We start from the raw sequence: 20,863 nt of genomic DNA on the forward strand, positions 1-20,863 counted from the left end.
ACATGTAGAAAATAAAAAAAACTTAAAATATCATAAAGATAAACTTCTCAAGTTTATAAAAAGAATTAGAAAATATGATTTTCATTTTTTATTGACTATGGAAAAATAGAATCAGTAACTTAAAAATTCCCACAAGGAAAATTCTAGTCCATATTGGCTTCATAAGACCATCTATCAAACATGCAAGGAAAAAATTCTTCCAGTTTTATATAACTAATAGAGAATATAAAAAGAAGAAATCCTGTCCACCACATTTCCTGAGGTTAACTCAACCTTAGTATCAAATTACAACAGAGAAAATTTCATGTAACTTTAGTCAAGAACATCAATGTAAAAACCTTAAGCAAGTGGTAGTAAATAAAAATATATATATAAATATGGAAACATTAATGAAATTATGTTTGTAAAAATATAAAAATCAGGTTTATCCCAGGAATACATGAAGTTGCCTATATCTGATCAAAGTTAATGAAAGAAAAAGAGAAACTTTATATTTAGTAGTGTAAAGTTTGCATCTTTTCCTCTGATATTGATAATAACCAGGATGCTTATTACTGTTATTTAATACTTTCATTCACCATTGTCCTAGAGGACCTAGTCAGTGTACTAGGCAAATAGAAATAAAAAATATTAAAATTAGAAAGGAAGAGACAAAATCATTATCACAGATGATATGCAAAGAATTAAGAATTTACAGGTAAATTATCAATTAAAGAGTGGAGCAAGAATGTTGGATATAAAATCAATATAAAATATCAGTGCCATTCCCATATATAGCAACCAACAGAAAATGGGGTTTTAAAAGATACTATATTACTTTCATACCACTCAGCCATATAAATGAAAAAAAAAAAAATTACTGACATGCAAATAAGAATGTACCTAAAATATGTTGAGAGAAATAAGATACATATTACTACAATATCCATTTATATGAACACTAAAACCAGGTAAACTATGTGTGTAAAGAAGAATGATAGAACTTTTAGGATAATGAAAAAACTATATAACTTGAGAGTAGTGATTACATTGGTGAATTCAATCACTGACAGCCTTGTGGACTTAACATTTGTGCATTTTACTGTATTTAAGTTAAATTTCAATAAATAATAAACAAGATACTATATTAAAAATAAATTTGTATATTTTTCTTTTACCATGTATTAAAAAAAAAGAAAATTTGCAGGGAATTCCCTGGAGACCTAGTGATTAAGACTCTTGTGCTTCCAAGCAAGGGGTATAGGTTTGATTTCTTAGTTGGTCAGTCCTTAAGGAAGTCAGTCCTGAATGTTCATTGGAAGGATTGACACTGAAGCTAAAGCTCCAATACTTCGGCCATCTGATGCAAAGAGATAACTCATTAGAAAAGACCCTGATGCTGGTAAAGACTGAAGGCAGGAGGAGAAGGGGATGACAGAGGACGAGATGGTTGGATGGTATGACCGACTCAGTGGACATAAGTTTGAGCAAGCTCCAGGAGATGGTGAAGGACAGGGGAGCCTGGCATGTTGCAGTCCACGGGGTCACAAAGAGTCAGACATGACTGAGCGACTGAACTGAACTGACTGAGGCACTAAGATTCTCACATGCCCTGCAGCACAACCAAAAAAAACAAAAAATTAAAATAACAGTAAGAAGAAGAAGATAATTTTTAAAAATAAACACTTTTTAAAAAGCTACAAAAAAATCCAGGTAGACAAAACACTTCAGTTTAAAAGATAGAATTGTAAATCATTCAGAGTATAATTGAGCATAATATTTCTGTGACTCTAGTAGTATGGAATGATTTCTTGAGTAAGACTAAACACCAATAATCACAAGAGAGCAAATTCATAATTCTGCTAAATTTAAAGGTACTGTATCTAATGAAAATTAAATACAAGGAGAAGAAACGATTTGCAATATAAATAACAGGAGATTAATATTCAAAATATGCATATAGCTCTTCAGTTCAGTTCAGTCGCTCAGTCGTGTCCAACTCTTTGCAAACCCATGAATCGCAGCACGCCAGGCCTCCCTGTCTATCACCAACTCCCGGAGTTCACTCAAACTCACGTCCATCGTGTCAGTGATGCCATCTAGCCATCTCATCCTCTGTCGTCCCCTTCTCCTGCCCCCAATCCCTCCCAGCATCTTAGACTCAATTATATAAACAAAGATAACTCAATAGAAAATGGCCAAAGGACTTGAATAGGCAATCAACTCAACAAAACAAAACAAAACATGAAAAATGAAAGATGCAGAATCTTTGTATAATCAGAGAAATTCAAGTTGAAACAAAAAGATATATCATTATACATTGAATAATCTAATAAAAATTTGAAATCTAACAAAACCCACATTTGGTGCAATGTGAATTAGAAGCACTAGTGGAGGTATGTGAATTGGTAAATATGTAGGAAAGTAGGTTTGAGATTATGTTTCCTTATGTTGCAGCAATTCTACTTCTGGATACAAATCCTATAGAAACATACACACAAGTACAATGTTATATAGCCAAGATGCATGTCTAAGAATCTTCATAACATCATTACTTATGACAGCCTAAAAGTGGAAACGGTAGACTGTGACACATATATGCAATAGAAGCAGGCTACGGTAGATCATGACACGTGTATACAATGGAAGATGACACAGCAATAGAAATGAATAAGCAATAACTATTTGTAACAACAAGAATACATAACACAAAATGAAGAATACAGAAAGAAGAAAGAATATATGCAAAATATGTTCGTTCATAAGTTAAATACTGGAAAAATGAATATTTAAGGATGTACCCTTAGATGATAAAATTATATTCAAAAGGCGAAGAAATGAATATCATAAAATTCAGACTAATGGTGATACCACTGAGAAAAGACGTCAGGGATGTGAACAAGAAATAATATAACGAAGCTTTTAGGATGCTTGATATGTTCTATTTCTTTACCATAGTAGTGGTTGTTTCATTTACAATAATTCAATAAACTATCCTTGTGCTTTATGCAGTTGTCTATTAATATATGTTTGCTATGCTTCATTATAAATCAAATAAAAACACATTAAGATAGTTTCAACTTCTCTAGCATAAATTTACCAAAAGGTTTTTTATTGCTAATTAGAATAACTCTAAATTTCAATTTGTCTAAATTTTCTGCATCCTATACCTCAGCACTGGAAAGAAACACCTACTGAAGAACTTACTGTCAATGCAGTTAGAGATTTATAGCTATGAACTTATGTTTCCACATTCAATTACCTTAAGTTTTCCCCTACCAAAAATATCTAAAAATGGCGTATTGAAAGTATAGAAAAATCATTTCTCTAGGGGTTTTTACATCTCTTGTTGAGAAAGTTACTGTCCCAGCAATTCATGAAAGATCCTTTATACGCACTCAACTTCTTACATGTGATCTGAAGTATATAAGAGTTCATTTCCTGCCAACCATTTTCTTTCTACTTATTACATGACACAGATAGTGAGATACTATAATGTCACTTTTTGTAGACTATCCCTCTTATTATATGAAATTTATCAAAGCTCTTATTCTGATTTTGTGTATCTTACAAGCTAAAAACTAAGCAGCTAGGCATTGTGTAAATACTAAATTCACTACTGTATAAAATTATTATAGTGAATAGAAGATTATGCTAGTTCCCTAGGCAACAATAGGTTTATTCTTTCCCTTTATTTTAAGGCACAGAAAAAATTTATTGCTTAATACTTCTAGTGAGTATGTAAGGTCCTCTAATTCTCTCACCTCTTCATTTCTCTCAAACTATAATATAGACTTTAATGTATACTGTGACTATAATGCATGGAAAACAATCCAACATAACCATATTACTATAGGAAAAGCAGATTTATCAATGTGTCTGGTCTTACTTTACGAACACCTCGGCCAAGCTCTTCTCCATAGTTGGTTCCAAGAATTTCAAAATGGACATTGGGATTGCCTCCATTTTCTCCAAATTCTAGCTCTCCAGTCAATCCACTGACTCCACCCTAAAAGAGAGAAAACAAACTCATGTAAGATTTTTGAAGATGTAAAATAATAAAAAGAGTATATCATAGGAACATGATTTTCATCTATAAAATAAATATTTTCTCAAGCATGAAATTATTAACAGGCTATTCTTTAATAGATGCACAGCATTAATAGGAGTGCAACTGAAAGCAACTTTCAGTCAGTTCAGTTCAGTTGCTCAGTCGTGTCCGACTCTTTGCGACCCCATGAATCTCAGCACGCCAGGCCTCCCTGTCCATCACCAACTCCCGGAGTTCACTCAGACTCACGTCCATCGAGTCAGTGATGCCATCCAGCCATCTCATTCTCTGTCGTCCCCTTCTCCTCCTGCCCCTAATCCCTCCCAGCATCAGAGTCTTATCCAATACCACAGTTCAAAAGCATCAATTCTTCGGTGCTCAGCTTTCTTGACAGTCTAACTCTCACATCCATACATGACCACTGGAAAAACCATAGCCTTGACTAGAAGGACCTTTGTAAGCAACCTTAAGTATTACTTAATCCAATCCCATCCAATCTACTGAAAAGGAAATTCTGACCCAAAGAGTCAAACTGGTACTCATAATGACATGTTTGCATTGATACTAAATTCCAGGCTAGGATTTGTGACAACATATATTGAACATGCATGGATCCATTAGTCAAAACACAAGATACTTCCAGAGAGCTTAGAATCTACTCCAGAAACAAGTTTTGACAATACTCTTTCTCCAGCACAATTCCATTCTAATTTGAACTAGAATTACACTGGAAATCTTCAAAGCCATGGTTTCCAACTTTTGGAGTTTTGCATTTTCTCCTTTAAATATCTTTTTTTAAGTTAAAAAAAATCTAAATTAGTCTTGAACACTGTTTTTGCTCTTAAACAGTAGTTCTAGCTATTGTGATTCACTGGGAATTTCCAAGCTTCATCTTTCATTCAACTTAACAGATGTTCACTTTTCCAACAGATGGCAATGTAGGTCAGACTTCTCTTTCTTGTTTATCATTCTTTTCTCAGTTGAGTTTATCAGCCTTCACATTATTTAGGATTTTACAAATGAATATAACATTCAGAGTCACCTCTAAACTATTTCTAACTTAGAATTTTGGTCTGATAATCATATATATTTGGACAAATTATCACAGTTTGTAAATTGCTTCAATTTTCACCTATGTAATCACTTCATTTGCTCAGTCATGTCCAACTCTTTGTGACTCCATGGAGTGCAGCACGCCAGGCTTCCCTGTCCATCACCAACTCCCAGAGCTTATTCAAACTCATGTCCATTGAGTCGGTGATGCCATCTAACCATCTCATCCTGTCATCCCCTTCTCCTCATGACTTCACTCCTTCCCAGCATCAGGATCTTTTCAAATGAGTCAGTTCTTCACATCAGGTGGTGAAAGTATTACAGTTTCAGCTTCAGTATCAGTCCTTCCAATGAATATTCAGGACTGATTTCCTTTAGGATAGACTGGTTGGATCACCTTGCAGTCCAAGGGACTCTCAAGAGTCTTCTCCAGGACCACAGTTCAAAAGCATCAGTTTCTCAGTGTTCAGCTTTCTTTATAGTCCAACTCTCACATCCGTATATGACTAAATCATAGGTTTGACTAGATGGACCTTTGTTGGCAAAGTATTGTCTCTGCTTCTTTTATATGCTGTCTAGGTCGGTTATAACTTTTCTTCCAAGGAGAAGGTGTCTTTTAATTTCATGGCTGTAGTCACCATCTGCAGTGAGTTCGGAGCCCCCTAAAATAAAATCTCTCACTGTACCCACAGTTTCTGCATCTATTTGCTATGAAGTGATGAAACCAGATGCCATGATCTTAGTTTCCTGAATATTAGTGTTAAGCCAAATTTTTTATTCTTCTCTTTCACTTTCATCAAGAGGCTCTTTAGTTCTTCTTCACTTACTATCATAAGGATGGTATCATCAGCATATCTGAGGTTATTGATATTTCTCCCAAAAATCTTGACTCTAGTGTATTTTTCATCCAGTCCAGCATTTCTCATGATGCACTCTGAATATAAGTTACATAAGCAAGGTGACAATATACAGCCCTGAGGTACTCCTTTTCCTATTTAGAACCAGTCTGTTGTTCCATGTCCAGTTCTAACTGTTGCTTCCTGACCTGCATACAGTTTTCTCAGGAGGCAGGTCAGGTGGTCTGGTATTCCAATCTCTTTAAGAATTTTCACAGTTTCTTGTGACCCACACAGTCAAAGGCTTTGGCATAGTCAATAAAGTAGATGTTTCTCTGGAACTCTCTTGCTTTTTTGATGAACCAACGGATGTTGGAAATTTGATACCTGGTTCCTCTGCCTTTTCTAAATCCAGCTTGAACATCTGGAAGTTCACAGGTCACGTCCTGTTAAAGCCTGGCTTGGAGAATTTTGATCATTACTTTGCTAGCATGTGATATGAGCACAATTGTGCTGTAGTTTAAACATCCTTTGGCATTGCCTTTCTTTGGGACTGGAGTGAAAACTGATCTTTTCCAGTCCTATGGCCACTCCTGAGTTTTCCAAATTTGCTGGCATGTTGAGTGCAGCACTTTCTCAGCATCATCTTTTATAATTTGAAATAGCTTAACTGGAATTCCATCACTTCTACTAGCTTTGTTCATGGTGATGCTTTCTAAGGCCCACTTGACTTTGCATTCCAGGATGTCTGGCTCTAGGTGAGTGACCATACCACTGTGGTTATCTGGGTCAAGAAGATCTTTTTTGTATAGTTCTTCTGTGTATTCTTTCCCCGTCTTCTTAATATCTTCTGCTTCTGTTAGATCCATACAATTTCTGTCCTTTATTGTGCCCACGTTTGCATGAAATATTCCCTTGGTATCTCTCATTTTCTTGAAGAGATCTATAGTCTTTCCCATTCTATTGCTTTCCTCTATTTCCTTCCATTGATCACTGAGGAAGGCTTTCTTAACTCTCCTTGCTATTCTTTGGAACTCTGCATTCAAATGGGTATATCTTCCTTTTCTCCTTTGCCTTCGCTCCTTTTCTTTTCTCAGATAATTGTAAGGCCTCCTCAGACAACCATTTTGCCTTTCTGCATTTCTTTTTCTTGGGGATGGTCTTGATCCCTGCCTCCTGTGCAATGTCACGAACCTCCGTCCACAGTTCTTCAGGCACTCTGTCAGATCTTATCCTTTGAATCTATTTGCCACTTCCACTGTAACACTGTAAGGGATTTGATTTAGGTCATACCTGAACGGTCTAGTGGTTTTCCCTACTTTCTACAATTTATGTCTCAGTTTGGCAATAAGGAGTTCATGATCTGAGCCACAGTCAGCTCCCGGTCTTGTTTTTGCTGACTGTATAAAGCTTATCTATCTTTGGCTGCAAAGAATATAATAAATCTGATTTCGGCGTTGACCATCTGGTGATGTCCACGTGTAGTCTCTTGTATTGTTGGAAGAGGGTGTTTGCTATGACCAGTGCGTTCTCTTGGCAAAATTCTGTTAGCCTTTGATCTGCTTCATTTTGACCTCTGTAATGTTGGTACTTCAAAATATCTCATTTGCCATAATCTCTAACTCAACTTCTAGTTGAGTTAGGCAGGTTTTATACTGTCTGCTATATCTCCTGTTTCATCTGTGTCTTGTAGCCCATCACATGACACTGAGCTCACAGTAGCCGTTCAAACAAATTATTCCTCATTCATTCATTTCAATATTTAATCAATTTCATTTTTCCAACAAAAATCAATAAAACTGATCCTTCACTGTTATTTTTGAATAGCTTCTCTCTTATTATCCAGTTTTATTATCAAAAATTTATAAATTTGAATTACCTATCCTCTTCTCATATGTGATTAAACAGTCAACAGCATGAATTTTGAAGTCAGATTTCCTGATTGTCAAATTTTGAAGTCATATTTCAAATCCTAAAAGATGATGCTGTGAAAGTGGTACACTCAATATGCCATCAAATTTGGAAAATTCAGCTGTGTCCACAGGACTGGAAAAGGTCAGTTTTCATTCCATTCCAAAAGAAAGGAAATGCAAAAGAATGCTCAAACTACTGCACAATTGCACTCATCTCACACACTAGCAAAGTAATGTTCAAAATTCTCGTAGCCAGGCTTCAACAGTACATGAACTGTGAACTTCCAGATATTCAAGCTGGATTTAGAAAAGGCAGAGAGACCCAGGATCAAATTGCCAACAACCGCTGGATCATTGAAAAAGCAAGAGAGTTCCAGAAAAACATCTATTTCTGCTCTATTGGCTATACCAAAGCCATTGACAGTGTGGATCAGAACAAACTATGAAAATTCTTCAAAAGATGGCAATACCAAACCCTCCTGACCTGCCTCCTGAGGAACATGTATGCAGGTCTGGAAGCAAGTTAGAACTGAACATGGAACAACACACTGGTTCCAAATAGAGAAAGGAGTACCTGAGGGCTGTATATTGTCACCCGGCTTATTTAACTTATATGCAGAGTACATCATGAGAAACACTGGGCTGGATGAAGCACATGCTGGAATCAAGATTGCTGGGAGAAATATCAATAACCTTAGATATGCAGATAACACCACCCTTATGGCAGAAAGCGAAGAACTATGGAGCCTCTTGATGAAAGTGAAAGAGAAGAGTGAAAAAGTTGGCTTAAAACTCTATATTCAGAAAACTAACATCATGGCATCTGGTTTCATCACTTCATGGCAAATAGATGCAGAAACTGTGGGAACAGTGAGAGATTTTATTTTTTTTGAGCTCCAAAATCATCGCACATGGTGACTGGAGCCATGAAATTAAAAGACACTTGCTCCCTGGAAGAAAAGTTATGACCAACCTAGACAGCAAATTAAAAAGCAGACATTACTTTGCCAACAAAGGTCCGTCTAGTCAAAGCTATGGTTTTTCCAGTAGTTGTGTATGGGTATGAGAGTTGGACTATAAAGAAAGCTGAGTCCCAAAGAATTGATGCTTTTGAACTGTGGTGTTGGAGGAGACTCTTGAGTCCCTTGGACTGCAAGGAGATCCAACTAGTCCACCCTAAAGGAATGATGCTGAAGCTGAAACTGCAATACTTTGGCCACCTAATGTGAAGCACTGACTCATTTGAAAAGACCCTGATGCTGGGAAAGATTGAAGTTATGAGGAGAAGGGGATGACAGAGGATGAGATGGTTGGATGGCATCACCGACTCAATGGACATGAGTTTGAGTAAACTCTGGGAGTTGGTGATGGACAGGGAGGCATGTCCTGCTGCAGTCCATAGGGTCGCAAAGAGTTGGACATGACTGAGTGACTGAACTGAACTGAACTGAACTGAATTCCTGGATTTTATCAATGTAGTGGAGTCTACTAGCTGTATAAACCTGGTTAAGTCCTTTTAATTTCTCTAAGTCCCAATTTCTACATCTGTTAAATGCAAAATAATAGTATGTACCTGAGAAGATTATTATGTAAATAATATAGAAGTGTGTTTGATAAATTATGAGAGCTTAATTAGTATGATCAGCATCATGATTATCTCCATGATTATTTAAATTTTTTGGTTTATAATTCCTCTAGAAATTATAATCATGCTCCTGTTTTTTTTTCAACTAAAGTTTATGAGGATTGCAAAACTGATATGCTTGGAGATTTACATAGCTTTGGAAAATGCTTTTGTTAATCTGATTCAATTATATTTCATTGCATGGCAACCCACTCGGGTATTCTTGCCTGGAGAATCCCCATGGACAGAGGTGCCTGGTGTTCTACAGTCCATGGGGTCACAAAGAGTTGGAAACAACTGAGCAACTAAGCGCAGCACATGTTTCTTTGACTAGTATTAGGGGAGTAAAGAGTTAAAGCAGATCGTCTAGGTTCTGTCCACCCTCTTTTTGATATGTGTATTTGTGTATGTGCTCATAGAGCAGCCCAGGGGGGTGAGATAAAAGGAGGTAAATGAGTCTAACGCCCTTGTCAACTGCAACTCCAGGTAAAGGGACGAGTAATATTTACTAGGAAGAAATGTCTTATCTATAAAAGCCCTTAGCAAGATGTTCCATTATAAAGAATTATTATAGTGAACAAACTCCGAATCTATGGACTAATGGTTTATGGCTCCTTGGAGAATGTCCTAAAGCTTTATACTTTCTAGGGCAAAAACAGAGATATTTCATAATGTAAATGCTCCCTATTGTGTGACATAGGCTTTCAAAGCCTTTTTCTTTTTGGACACAGAACATACATGTATGTCTGATGTGGGAAGAAAGGACCTGCAGAGCCATGCAGAATTTCAAATGAGCTCTCTCTCCTTTGTCAGTGTCTCTTGATTGCCTTTATCTCTGATACGGGTAAACTATCATATTCTGTTAAGGGAATCTGATACTGTTATTCACTCAGTACTTATAGTTCAAGGAGCCCAATTATCACTTAAGGTTTTAAAGACTGGGGTTTAAGGACAGTGGATCTGATTATCATAAATATCTCCAAATGAGAAATACTGTAGGAATTTGATTGACGAATATAGCTTGTATTACTAAATGTAATTCAAACTACTGGTATTCAGGAATCTTTTTATAAGTGCTTTTTATGCTTTCAATCACACATCTACTTCAGTAATATTTCCAATTATATCAGAATCCTACATTTCTGACAGCACTTTATTTCCAGGAAAAGGAGGGTATCAATACACATATCAATATGATTGCTGCATTGCCTAAATGCTATCCTCCTGAAAATTCTAAACTTTGGATAACCAGACTGCCTGGCATTGTATTATTATTATTCCCCATAGATACTCAAAGCCATTCTGGGCCAGTCTCTTCTCTGGCTCATAGCTGGTACTGAGCAATATAGGGCACGTTAGTGCATACTGCACACGCTACAAAATTCCATAAATCAGTGAACCCACATTTAATTTACTATGGCCTCCACTTATCTTTTTTCACTTTTTTTACTTCATAATTTACTTGCTTTATGTTATATTCTTAATGATCTGTTAGCATGTGTAATCAGTAAAACTTTTCTTCATGTAGCATAAAGGATGTTTGAGAGGTTAATATTTTAAGCAAATAAACCCTTTAACTGAAGCCCCTGCTTAACTAACTCAGACTTGAACTCTCTGCCATTTGGTTGCCTAAGAATATTCTCATGTTTTTGAGCTTCTTTTTTTTTCATCTATCCCCAGATCAACGTTGAAATTAGAGCACTGGTAAAAATGTGTGCTGGCCAGGTGGTAATGAGCAGTCATTATCTTTGTGCACGCATAGTTGCAGTCTTTTAATCTCTTGATACAGCTGATTCTAAACAAAATAAGCTAATGGGACATTAATAGTATGAATAACGCATACAGATAATTTTTAAATGTCCATTAAACTGACAGTAATAATTGCCTCCAGAGTAAACCTTTTGAAAAATATCAAGTAAAATCAGTTTAGATTTCATCATACACATTATATAGAAATACCAGTGTGCATCAAATATAAAAAGCAGAAGAGAATAGGAAAGAGTAGATCAAAGGTTGGGAATAATTTACCACTGGATAATCAGTTTTTGAAAAGGCTTAAGTTTGATGCTCCCTTGTGGATAGGATAAGTTGGAAAAAAGAAGAAAATAAATCTACTAAGTATTTATTTCACTCTCTTTATGAGGCTGAAGGGTTTATTCCTATTTTTGAAACTGGAAAGTAACTGAGAGATACTTTTGGAAGGTAATAGGAAACATCAAATATTTATGACACTTGTCTAATTTCCTTATACATATTCCTAGGTTCCTTGGAACCTACAGACATGCTTGATAACTAAAGACACTCTGGTAAATAAACTAGCCCAGCAAGGCAATGAACACACCAGGAGATACCAGACTCAGCAGTGTGTCCTGATGCCCTTATGTTTCTTCTTAATTTCAGTAAGGAAAAATCCCTTAGAGAAAGAAAATACTATATTTTATACTCAAAATTTATATATAAGTACTAGAATTTTTTTTAAGTCACTTCAGTCATGTCTGACTCTGTGTGACCCCATAGATGGCAGCCCACCAGGCTCCCCCGTCCCTGGGATTCTCCAGGCAAGAACACTAGAGTGGGTTGCCATTTCCTTCTCCAATGCATGAAAGTGAAAACTGAAAGTGAAGTTGCTCAGTCGTGTCCGACTCCCAGCGAGCCCATGGACTGCAGCCTACCAGGCTCCTCCATCCATGGGATTTTCCAGGCGAGAGTACTGGAGTGGGGTGCCATTGCCTTCTCCGAAGTACTAGAATACAATATGCCAAAAATAAATAAATAAATAATAAAACATAAATATTTGTGCAAAATGATTAGGAAAAGTTGAGTTGCCATATAACATTTATGCATATGTATATGTTTATATAGATATAAATATATTCATTCACCACTTCTGATGGCTCAGTGGGTAAAGAATTCGCTGGCAATGCAGAAGTTCCAGGATCAACCCCTGGGCTGGGAAGATCCCCTGGAGAAGGAGATAGCAACCCACTCCAGTGTTCTAGCCTAGAGAATTCCTTGGACAGAAGAGTCTGGTAGGCTACAATCCAAAGGGTCACCAAGAGTCGGACAAGACTAAGTGACTAAGCATATATATTCATGCTTATAAGCATACATATACACTCAAGTATTCCTTCATAATAGAAACCTGAAGCAAACTGAGCAGGAAATAGGAACCTACTAACATTCTGGTCATACTGCTTACATCACAGAGAAGAAACCAATGCCCAGACAACTAGGTATTTGAGAAACCTGAACTAAAGCCTTCAAATTATGCCTGATATTCTTCCTCTAGATCATGTAAGCTGTGTGTCCGATATAACATATGCAGATCACACTGTTTGCTCAAAAGATGTCTGTTGAACTAAATTAAATCAGAATAGATACCATTTTATCCACTTTATGATTCAAATGCCCTGAATTTGCAGGGAACATTGATGGGTCCACAAGAAGATTATTCTAAGGATACTGATTTGCATTTTTCAAAGCTCTTGTGGCAAAAAGTTTATTTCTACCCATTTCTGTCAAAAGGTTATCTCATATTCCAAGTCAGTGTTGTTTCTGGTAAGTCACATCATGTTTTCCTAAATTCTCTTTCTCTTTCAGGTTTATAGTTTTAAATGGTACACAGTGCTTAACACAAAAAACAAATAATATATTTATGTTACTCTAAATACACAAATTTTAAAAATCAACAAGGGAAGATCAATCAGGACAAAGGAGTAAGACAATACAGAAGTAAGACAGAATACAGAAGAAGTAAGAAAGACTTACTTCTTGCAAAACTTCCCTTAGGAGCACATCAAAAATATATTTACACGTGGAACTACTCTTACTGAAAACTAACTGGAAAATGGCAGACAGACTCATAAAACCGAGGCAGTAAGAAAGAATTCACATGTAATCAGGTAGGAAGAGAAGAGAAACAATCAGGTTAAGACCTGTGACCCTAGGAAGGGACTCAAAGGAAAAGTGAGATCACAAGGGCAGACATCCTCCCTGGGGCGTGAGCAATTTACATCTGATATTGGGCTCCCCAGGCCTGGGGTCTGACAAAGGGCAGACCTACCCCCTGGGTGGAGCGCTGCTGAGGAGGGCTATGGGCAGCCTGGACTGAGCCTGTGAAGGGTGTGCATGCTCTGGCTTGCTCCCAAGGCAGGGCAGAGAGGGCAGTGTGAGACTACTAGAGACTGCCCAGTTTTCTGCTACCGACCTAGCACAGCCCCCAGCCTGAGCCTTCGAATGTTCCAACATTGCTTATTTCATGACTCAGTTCTGCACTGGATCGAGGACTGCCATGACTGAGGAAAGAGCTAAGCATTGGAACACGGAGGAAACTCAGAGCTGGGGCAGCATCCAGGCAGGGAGGGGGCAGCCTTTGTTGGCACTCACACAGGTGTCACATCAGAGGCAGCCTGGATCTCTGTCTACAGCCAACCTCCTGTAACCTATGCCCCACAATGCTCTGAGAGCCCACAGGGGCCCCTGCTGCTCTGTGGGGCCGGGATCCCAGAGCTGTGGGAGGGGAGCACACTGACTTAAAGGGAAAGGAGTCATCTCGGACCCAGACTTCAGGGCTTCTGCTCCAGCAACTTCGGATCTGACTCTATACCAAATAGGGAGCCTCAAATAAAGCTTAGGAACTTTACCTTAGTCTACAAAACCTTTCATAATCTTTCCTTTGTCTATCTGTTTTAGCTAATGAAGAGCCATGTTCCTGTTGTGTTTCTGTTCCAGCCCCCTCAGTCTTTTCTCAGATGCTTAAATCTGCCAAACTCTTTTTTCCTCCAAACCTACTTACATTATATTGCTCTTGCATCAGATATTCTCCTCTATAACCCTGCAATATATGCAATACACTCCTCTTTCCTTTTCTGGATAATGCCTATTCATCATAAATGTTTCTGCTTATCTATCACTCTTATGTCTAAGTAGCTCCTCCAGTCACATGCTTCCAGAACAGTTGGCATCTCCCCTTTTGTCAAACTGATCACACATAATTATTTTTGATATTTCTATTTTTCTTCCTTTTTCTGTGATCTCACAGTACAGCATATGGTGGTAGTACTCAATAAATATTTGAATGAATACATATGAATATATAAGATTATTTTTAATATTTTTGCCATTTTAAAGAATATTCTTTTAGATATCAATATGTATCAGTGTATCTCTTTTAGGATAATATGTATCAACATGGATCAAGTTGATACTAAAAGATCTGAGATACAGACACACATGTTGATATATTCTATTTTCCCACATTAGGTACTGAAAATAACTACCACAAAGGATTTAGTAGAAATTGATCAATTAAACCAATGTGGAAATATTTGATTTAAGGATCTATCAAATCTTGTTAGGCTTACTTGTATTGAATACTTATATGTAATCACATATTTTGAGTGTAATAGTTTTCTTAGTTTATTCTTTAATTAAACAAAAGATGTAAGCATATTCTTTCTAAAACTCAGCTCTGATTCTGTCACTTATCTATGCCCTCAAATTCTTTAAGATCTTTCATTTACCTACAAAATTAATTCCTTTCCTCAATCTTTTTCCAGTCTCAACTACTCTACGTGTTCTGTGCACTCAGGTAAATTAATCAATCTTTGTCAGTGTCTATGTGATTTATTGCAATAGATATGTCAGCTACAGTACTTCTACCACCCAAAATATGTGCCTCTCCATAACTTTACATTCATTGCTGTTTAGTTACTAAGTCCTGTCTGACTCTTCGCAACCCCATGGACTGATTTTCAAGTTAAGAGGCTACCAGTTCCATGCCATTTTTTCTAATTTTTTTCTTGGTTTGGAGTCAGATTCCTCAGGGAACAGCTCTGAGACAGCGATCTGCTGGTGTCTAGGAGGGTTCCTTGAAATGCTCCTATGCAAAGTATATGCAAGGGAATGTGACAAGGGGGATGGACAGAGAGAAAGGTTTAAGGGCAGCACAACTTCTACAGCGGCTCAGGTGATCCCATGAGCCAGTCTGTAGGTGCAGTGTCTCTTCATAGTTAACCCAGATGGCCAGATGGAGGCCAGGCACTCAGACCTTCCTAGTTCTGCAATGACTAGCCAACGTGCACATGCTCTTCCAGAAGAGGAGCAGAGCAGGACCCCTCTGCCCAGGGAGGTCCTAGATGGACTCAGCTGCATGTCCTCCCTAAAAGGAATACCTGAGCCATGAAGCATGGATCCAATTTGCATCACACATAGTGGACTCTGCTAAGATTCCATAGAATTCTATTTTTACCACATTTGAGGCTCTTTATTATCTCTCACCTTAGAGTATACCTTTGTGTATACTTATTAGCCATTATTCACAACTAGGTTCTAAATAGCTTTTTGGGAAATCACATAAAAGCATTGAACAATAGAGTCCATGTTACAGGCAACTGATAAATATCTGTTAAAAGAATGATGAATGTATGAATGAACAAAGTGTATTCTTGGAAACTGTTACAAAATTAACAGTAAGAAAAAAAATAGAAAATGCCATTTAATCATAGAGCAAGTCTGTAAATAAAAATAACATACCCATGTTACATGGGTGTAATGCTATTCCACAACCTGTAAGAAAGGCAGTACAGCTATATGGATAACAGATTAAACTGACTTCTAAATATTCCAGGGAACTGATTTTCAGACTGTGGTTCTGAGAACTGATCGTGGTGGGAGTCCATCTGGAGCCTCTCTCCCACTCTCTTCCAGAGCAGTCCTGCTTGTATTTGCTTTACTTATTTTGTTTAAAATGTTTGAAGGCTTGCTGTAGGGTAAGTAACATCAACAAACTTAAATTACACAGTCTGAAAACTCCTTACCAAAATATATATTTAAATGTATCATCTTATAATAAAGAATGCATACATGTGAAAATAAACTTTTCACCCAAAGAGTTGTTAAAAAATGCAGTCAAGGGTTTTGGAAGTCTTTTACAGACTCATCAATGTACACACCAACTTCAGGGAATTTGAAAAGGCCATATTAAAAATAAAGTATTGTTTATATAATATCAACACATGGTGCCTCTACCCCTGATTCTTGGTATGTGTGCGTGTATTTTCTTTGCTGAGCTTGTGCTTAGTCGTGTCCAACTCTTTGCAACTCCCTGTATGGTAGCCCTCCAAGCTCCTCTGTCCATGGAATTTTCCAGGCAAGCATACTGGAGTGGGTTGCCAATTCCTACTTAAAGGAATCTTCCCAACCCAGTGATCAGACTTGCATGTCCTGTGCCTCCTGCATTGGCAGGGGAATTCTTTACCATTGTGCCAATTGGGAAGATTCAATAATTTTGATTTGTAGTAAACAGACACTACTTCCAAGAACAACAAAACAGATAAATTGTATGGTACCTAGAACATAAAACAGGAAACCAGAAATCTTGATATTTAAAACTGATTTGCTGTGTAACCAGCCCTTAATAATTCATTTATTTTTTTCTGAGACTCAGTTTTCTCTACCTTAAAATTGCAGAAAATAGGTTGCTGCTGCTGCTGCCAAGTCGCTTCAGTCATGCCTGTAAGATTAAGTTTATTTTATCTTGCTATTCTAGAATTGCATGAGTTACTAATAAAAGTTTTAAGTATAAAAAGAGGATACAGTTTTTACACAATCTAAAAAATCTCTTTTCAAATTATGCCCTTGATATATTTAACAGCAGAACACTGTAGCATTTTTATTAAACCAAGACGGTGTTTATCACCAAAATTATACAAGTTTGGAACTGGAAACTAAAGTAATTAGCCAATAAACGTTTTCTTTTATTGTTATTTTTTAAATTCTATCATTTATTTGGGGAAAAGCTTTATATCTTAGGATAAAATGGCAGAAATTAACCTAGAAAGTAATCATTTCCTATCATTTAATTCTGATTTTGTAGTAGCCACGAGAACAAGCCTCTGAGGAATTACAATGAGTGCTTTAACAGGGAAAATGACTCTGTCTAAGCCTTATTTTGTATTATAAAAACCCCAAGCACATGGATGATTGCTATTAGGAAGTTAAACACAAAAGCTATGACCCAGGATGACATGTTCAAAAAAGATTGATATCCTGCTCTCTATATAGATTCAAAGTCCTGTTGCTAACAAAAGACACTTCAGGAAAATTATCTCGACTGTATATATTGTAAATTTGAACCATGTTTTTACTTATTACAAAATGTGGGGGGAAAAAAAACAACGAAAAAGAAAACACATTTTACCAAGAAAAACTGAACCCAGGCTAGAAAAATTTTATGAAACCAAACAGAGACTAAGAATATCTTTCTGTTGGCCTCTCCACCACAAATATATGGCAGCAAGGGCAGTGAGGAAGTGCAGCGGAGCTGAACACACTGCACTGCTCACCCGAGCTCCACAGCAAGCAAGGAGCTTTTTCAATCACCACCAAAAAATCGTCATCGGCCAAGGCGCGCCATGCTTTGTCAAATATAATATCTTTGGTAATTGCTGTGTCAGATTGTCCCCCAGCATCTTGCAAAAGTTATGAGCATCTTTGGCCTGGTGTTTTATTCTTAGATAAAATAAATTTTCTCAGTGCTTCAGCTAACTCTTCTTTCCATTTAGGACAGATGGCACTCATTTCTCTAGTAATAATAGATATGTCCACAATGCCAGTCTAGGGGTTAACAGCATACTGCTAATAGCCTCTTTATGGAGGTCTGTTTCTTTATTTCAACTTTATTTGAAAATCATACTTTGGCATGGGCTTTAGCTAAGCCATCTTAATGATTTCTGCTGTTGAGGATATGCAAAAACCATCCCTCCACTCCTGGAGCTTCAGTGACAGCCTGACTGGCTTCTTGAGTCAACCTTGGCATCCAGTGCTGTGAAGCATGGCCTTTCAGCATGGCTGTATCCATGTGCCCTTCTCCTGCTTGCTTCCTGCTCTAGTGGTACAGAGTCATGCAGTAGAGAGCCAGATGCCTGCCACAGGCTCTAACCTGAGGTCTAACACAAGGAAGATAAAACCGAACTTTGATAATAACGTATGTTGTCACTATATTTCTAAATGTGTGTTTTATTAATTAATTTATTTATAGCATTACATTGAGGGTCAATGGGCTTCCCTGGTGGCTCAGATGGTAAACAATCTGCCTGCAGTACAGGAGATCTGGGTTGGATCCCTGGGTTGGGAAGATCTGCTGGAGAAGGGAATGTCCACCCACGTTAGTATTCCTGCCTGGAGAATCCCACGGACAGAGAAGTCTGGCCAGCTTCTCTGTTGGACACGACTGAACAACTAACATACACACTGAGACTCAGTAGAATTTGCTCCTTCCAGAATACATGTTCATGCCTTGAGCGGGCAAGTAACCCCAAGCTTTTAGGTGAGGAGAGTCAGCTGCTCCTTGACTTTGAGCAGTACTGGTCTTGTACTTCGATTCATCTCCTTAAGTGTCATATACAGCATATGCCACTGTCACTCAGGAAAAGGGCGCCAGTCTGCAGTACCAGCCGTCCCCTCTCAGGGGCTTTCACTATATATACTGTCAGGCCGACATCACTGAGACCCTTCCTAGGTGTGCACTGGTCCCAGGGGACCAGGCTGTACCCACACTGCAGCAGCTGGGACTTGCTGGCCCCAGGGTCGCCACACAGCAGGAGGTGGATCTCAGCATGAAATCTGCCTCTTCCTGTGTGACTAAAACCCTTCCCTATTTCCTGGAAAAGCTGGAGTGATTTCCTTTTTGAAATCTTTCTGTTCTTAATTGCTTGGACCTGAGGCTGAAGCAAATCTCTTATAAATGCTTGTTTTTCTGGAAAGGTTTTTAAGCAATTTCACATGCTTCTCTGAGAAAGTTTCTGTTCTGCTTCTTTATCTCCTTCATGCAGACGCTTCACATCCGTTTTCTGATAATGAATGATACCAATGAGGGTCCTGTCGGCAGACTTCACATGACTCACTCCTGGATTGATTCAGTAGGAACAGCTGGAGAGATGCTTGTAATGTTCACTCTGTCCCCAAGATGAACCTTGTCAACAATATCATTGTGAGCAAAAGGATGTCACCATGAGGCATCTGCCCTGCAAGCATATTTTCAGGAGACTCTCGGAGACTGATCATCTGCTTGTCAGAGAGCTAAGGCAGCCGTGGCTCTGCACCACACTGTGGTGGGGCAGCAGGCACATTTGCAGGCTCAGAGGCCTGACCCGGTCCATCTCTACCAGGACAGTGTGGGTGCCCACCGGACACTGGAAGGAGGCCCCCTGCGCCTCTGGAATCAGCTAGGACATCCTGATCATCATGACACGGATGGTGATCAGCTGACCAATGTCTTCGGGATTCAGTTTCTCATATTCAACACACTGAATGGACCTACTTGAATCTGATGTTCTAAGACTGAGTCAAGTTAACTGTCAAAGATCTCATTGACAGCCACGTTAAAACTTAGGATAACTTATAGTGGGAGGCAGGTCAGCTGTCTCTATGGAGTTTTGTCAAATGATTTTAAGTGTTCACAGTTTACATTTAAAAATGGCTCCCTAATAATAATTGTTTTCCCAAGTAAGTGTAGGTTCAACAGTATCGATGGCAATATTTTCATCTTTAGCCAGGTCAATAAAATCTCGAAAGTTTGCTTTGCAGATTTCCATATTTAATCTGTTCCTCAAATCACATGTTTTTGTTCTAGAAACTGCTCACTGGCCATTCTATTTTCTGTTATTGGCCCATACTGCAAAACCACCTACAGACACTTTTGTGCAGACCCCAGGTTAGGCCTTTGCCTCATGGGTGTGCCTGTAATGCCACAGCTTGGGGTTTCCTCTATCCAAGAGCTGAGAGTAACATATGTTGTTTGGTGAACCAAGAACAAAACCAGGAAGAATCCCTGAAGAGTGCATCAGAGGAGAGCTGGAAAATACTATGTCCTGTACAACAGGGCTCTGCCAGCCAGTTCCAGGCCTGGCCAGCCTCATCTGCAGCTCTGTTAGATGGGTAGAATCCTGGCATCATTGTCTCTGACACAGAGATGGCCTGGCTCCCTCACTTGCAGGAAGGAAAGTTTACTGCTCCAAAGCCTGAAGAACTCCAAGAGTACACGGTAGATTACGTTCCCAAATGTCCCAAGAAAATATTTTTTCAAAGCTTTGAAAAAATTTAAAGTATTAGAATTAAGTACTGAGGGTTTTTTGAAGACAATATCAATATGTATTTAAAAGTATAAGGGAATAAACTACAAAGAAAAAAGTAAGAATCCAGAGTTATGTATCAAAAGTCAGTCAGGTCAGTTCATTGTATCTACGATGTATCTAGTTTAAAAATATAATGGAAACATATCCAATTCATTATAGTGTGTGCATACACACACATACACACAGGTGAGCATATTCAAAACCCTGTAAAATTTCAGCAATAAAAACAATGAAAATACCTATGAAGAATACTATAAATCTTTACTGAGGGT

The 20,863-nt window shown here is 37.9% G+C and overlaps 1 protein-coding gene and 1 pseudogene across 1 annotated transcript in view; both read right to left on the bottom strand.

Moving 5' to 3' along the window:
* GRID2 (glutamate ionotropic receptor delta type subunit 2) overlaps window positions 1–20,863 on the bottom strand; it is a 1,625,731-nt gene that overhangs the window by 577,232 nt on the left and 1,027,636 nt on the right. Inside the window, exon 8 of the mRNA XM_040237847.1 lies at window positions 3,869–3,988. Coding sequence (XP_040093781.1) covers window positions 3,869–3,988 — 120 coding nt within the window. The remainder of the gene's footprint in view (window positions 1–3,868; window positions 3,989–20,863) is intronic.
* LOC120862237 lies at window positions 17,707–20,375 on the bottom strand (annotated as a pseudogene).

Source organism: Oryx dammah, unplaced genomic scaffold (genome assembly GCF_014754425.2).
Source record: "Oryx dammah isolate SB20612 unplaced genomic scaffold, SCBI_Odam_1.1 HiC_scaffold_3, whole genome shotgun sequence".
In the NCBI taxonomy this organism is placed as follows: domain Eukaryota; kingdom Metazoa; phylum Chordata; class Mammalia; order Artiodactyla; family Bovidae; genus Oryx; species Oryx dammah.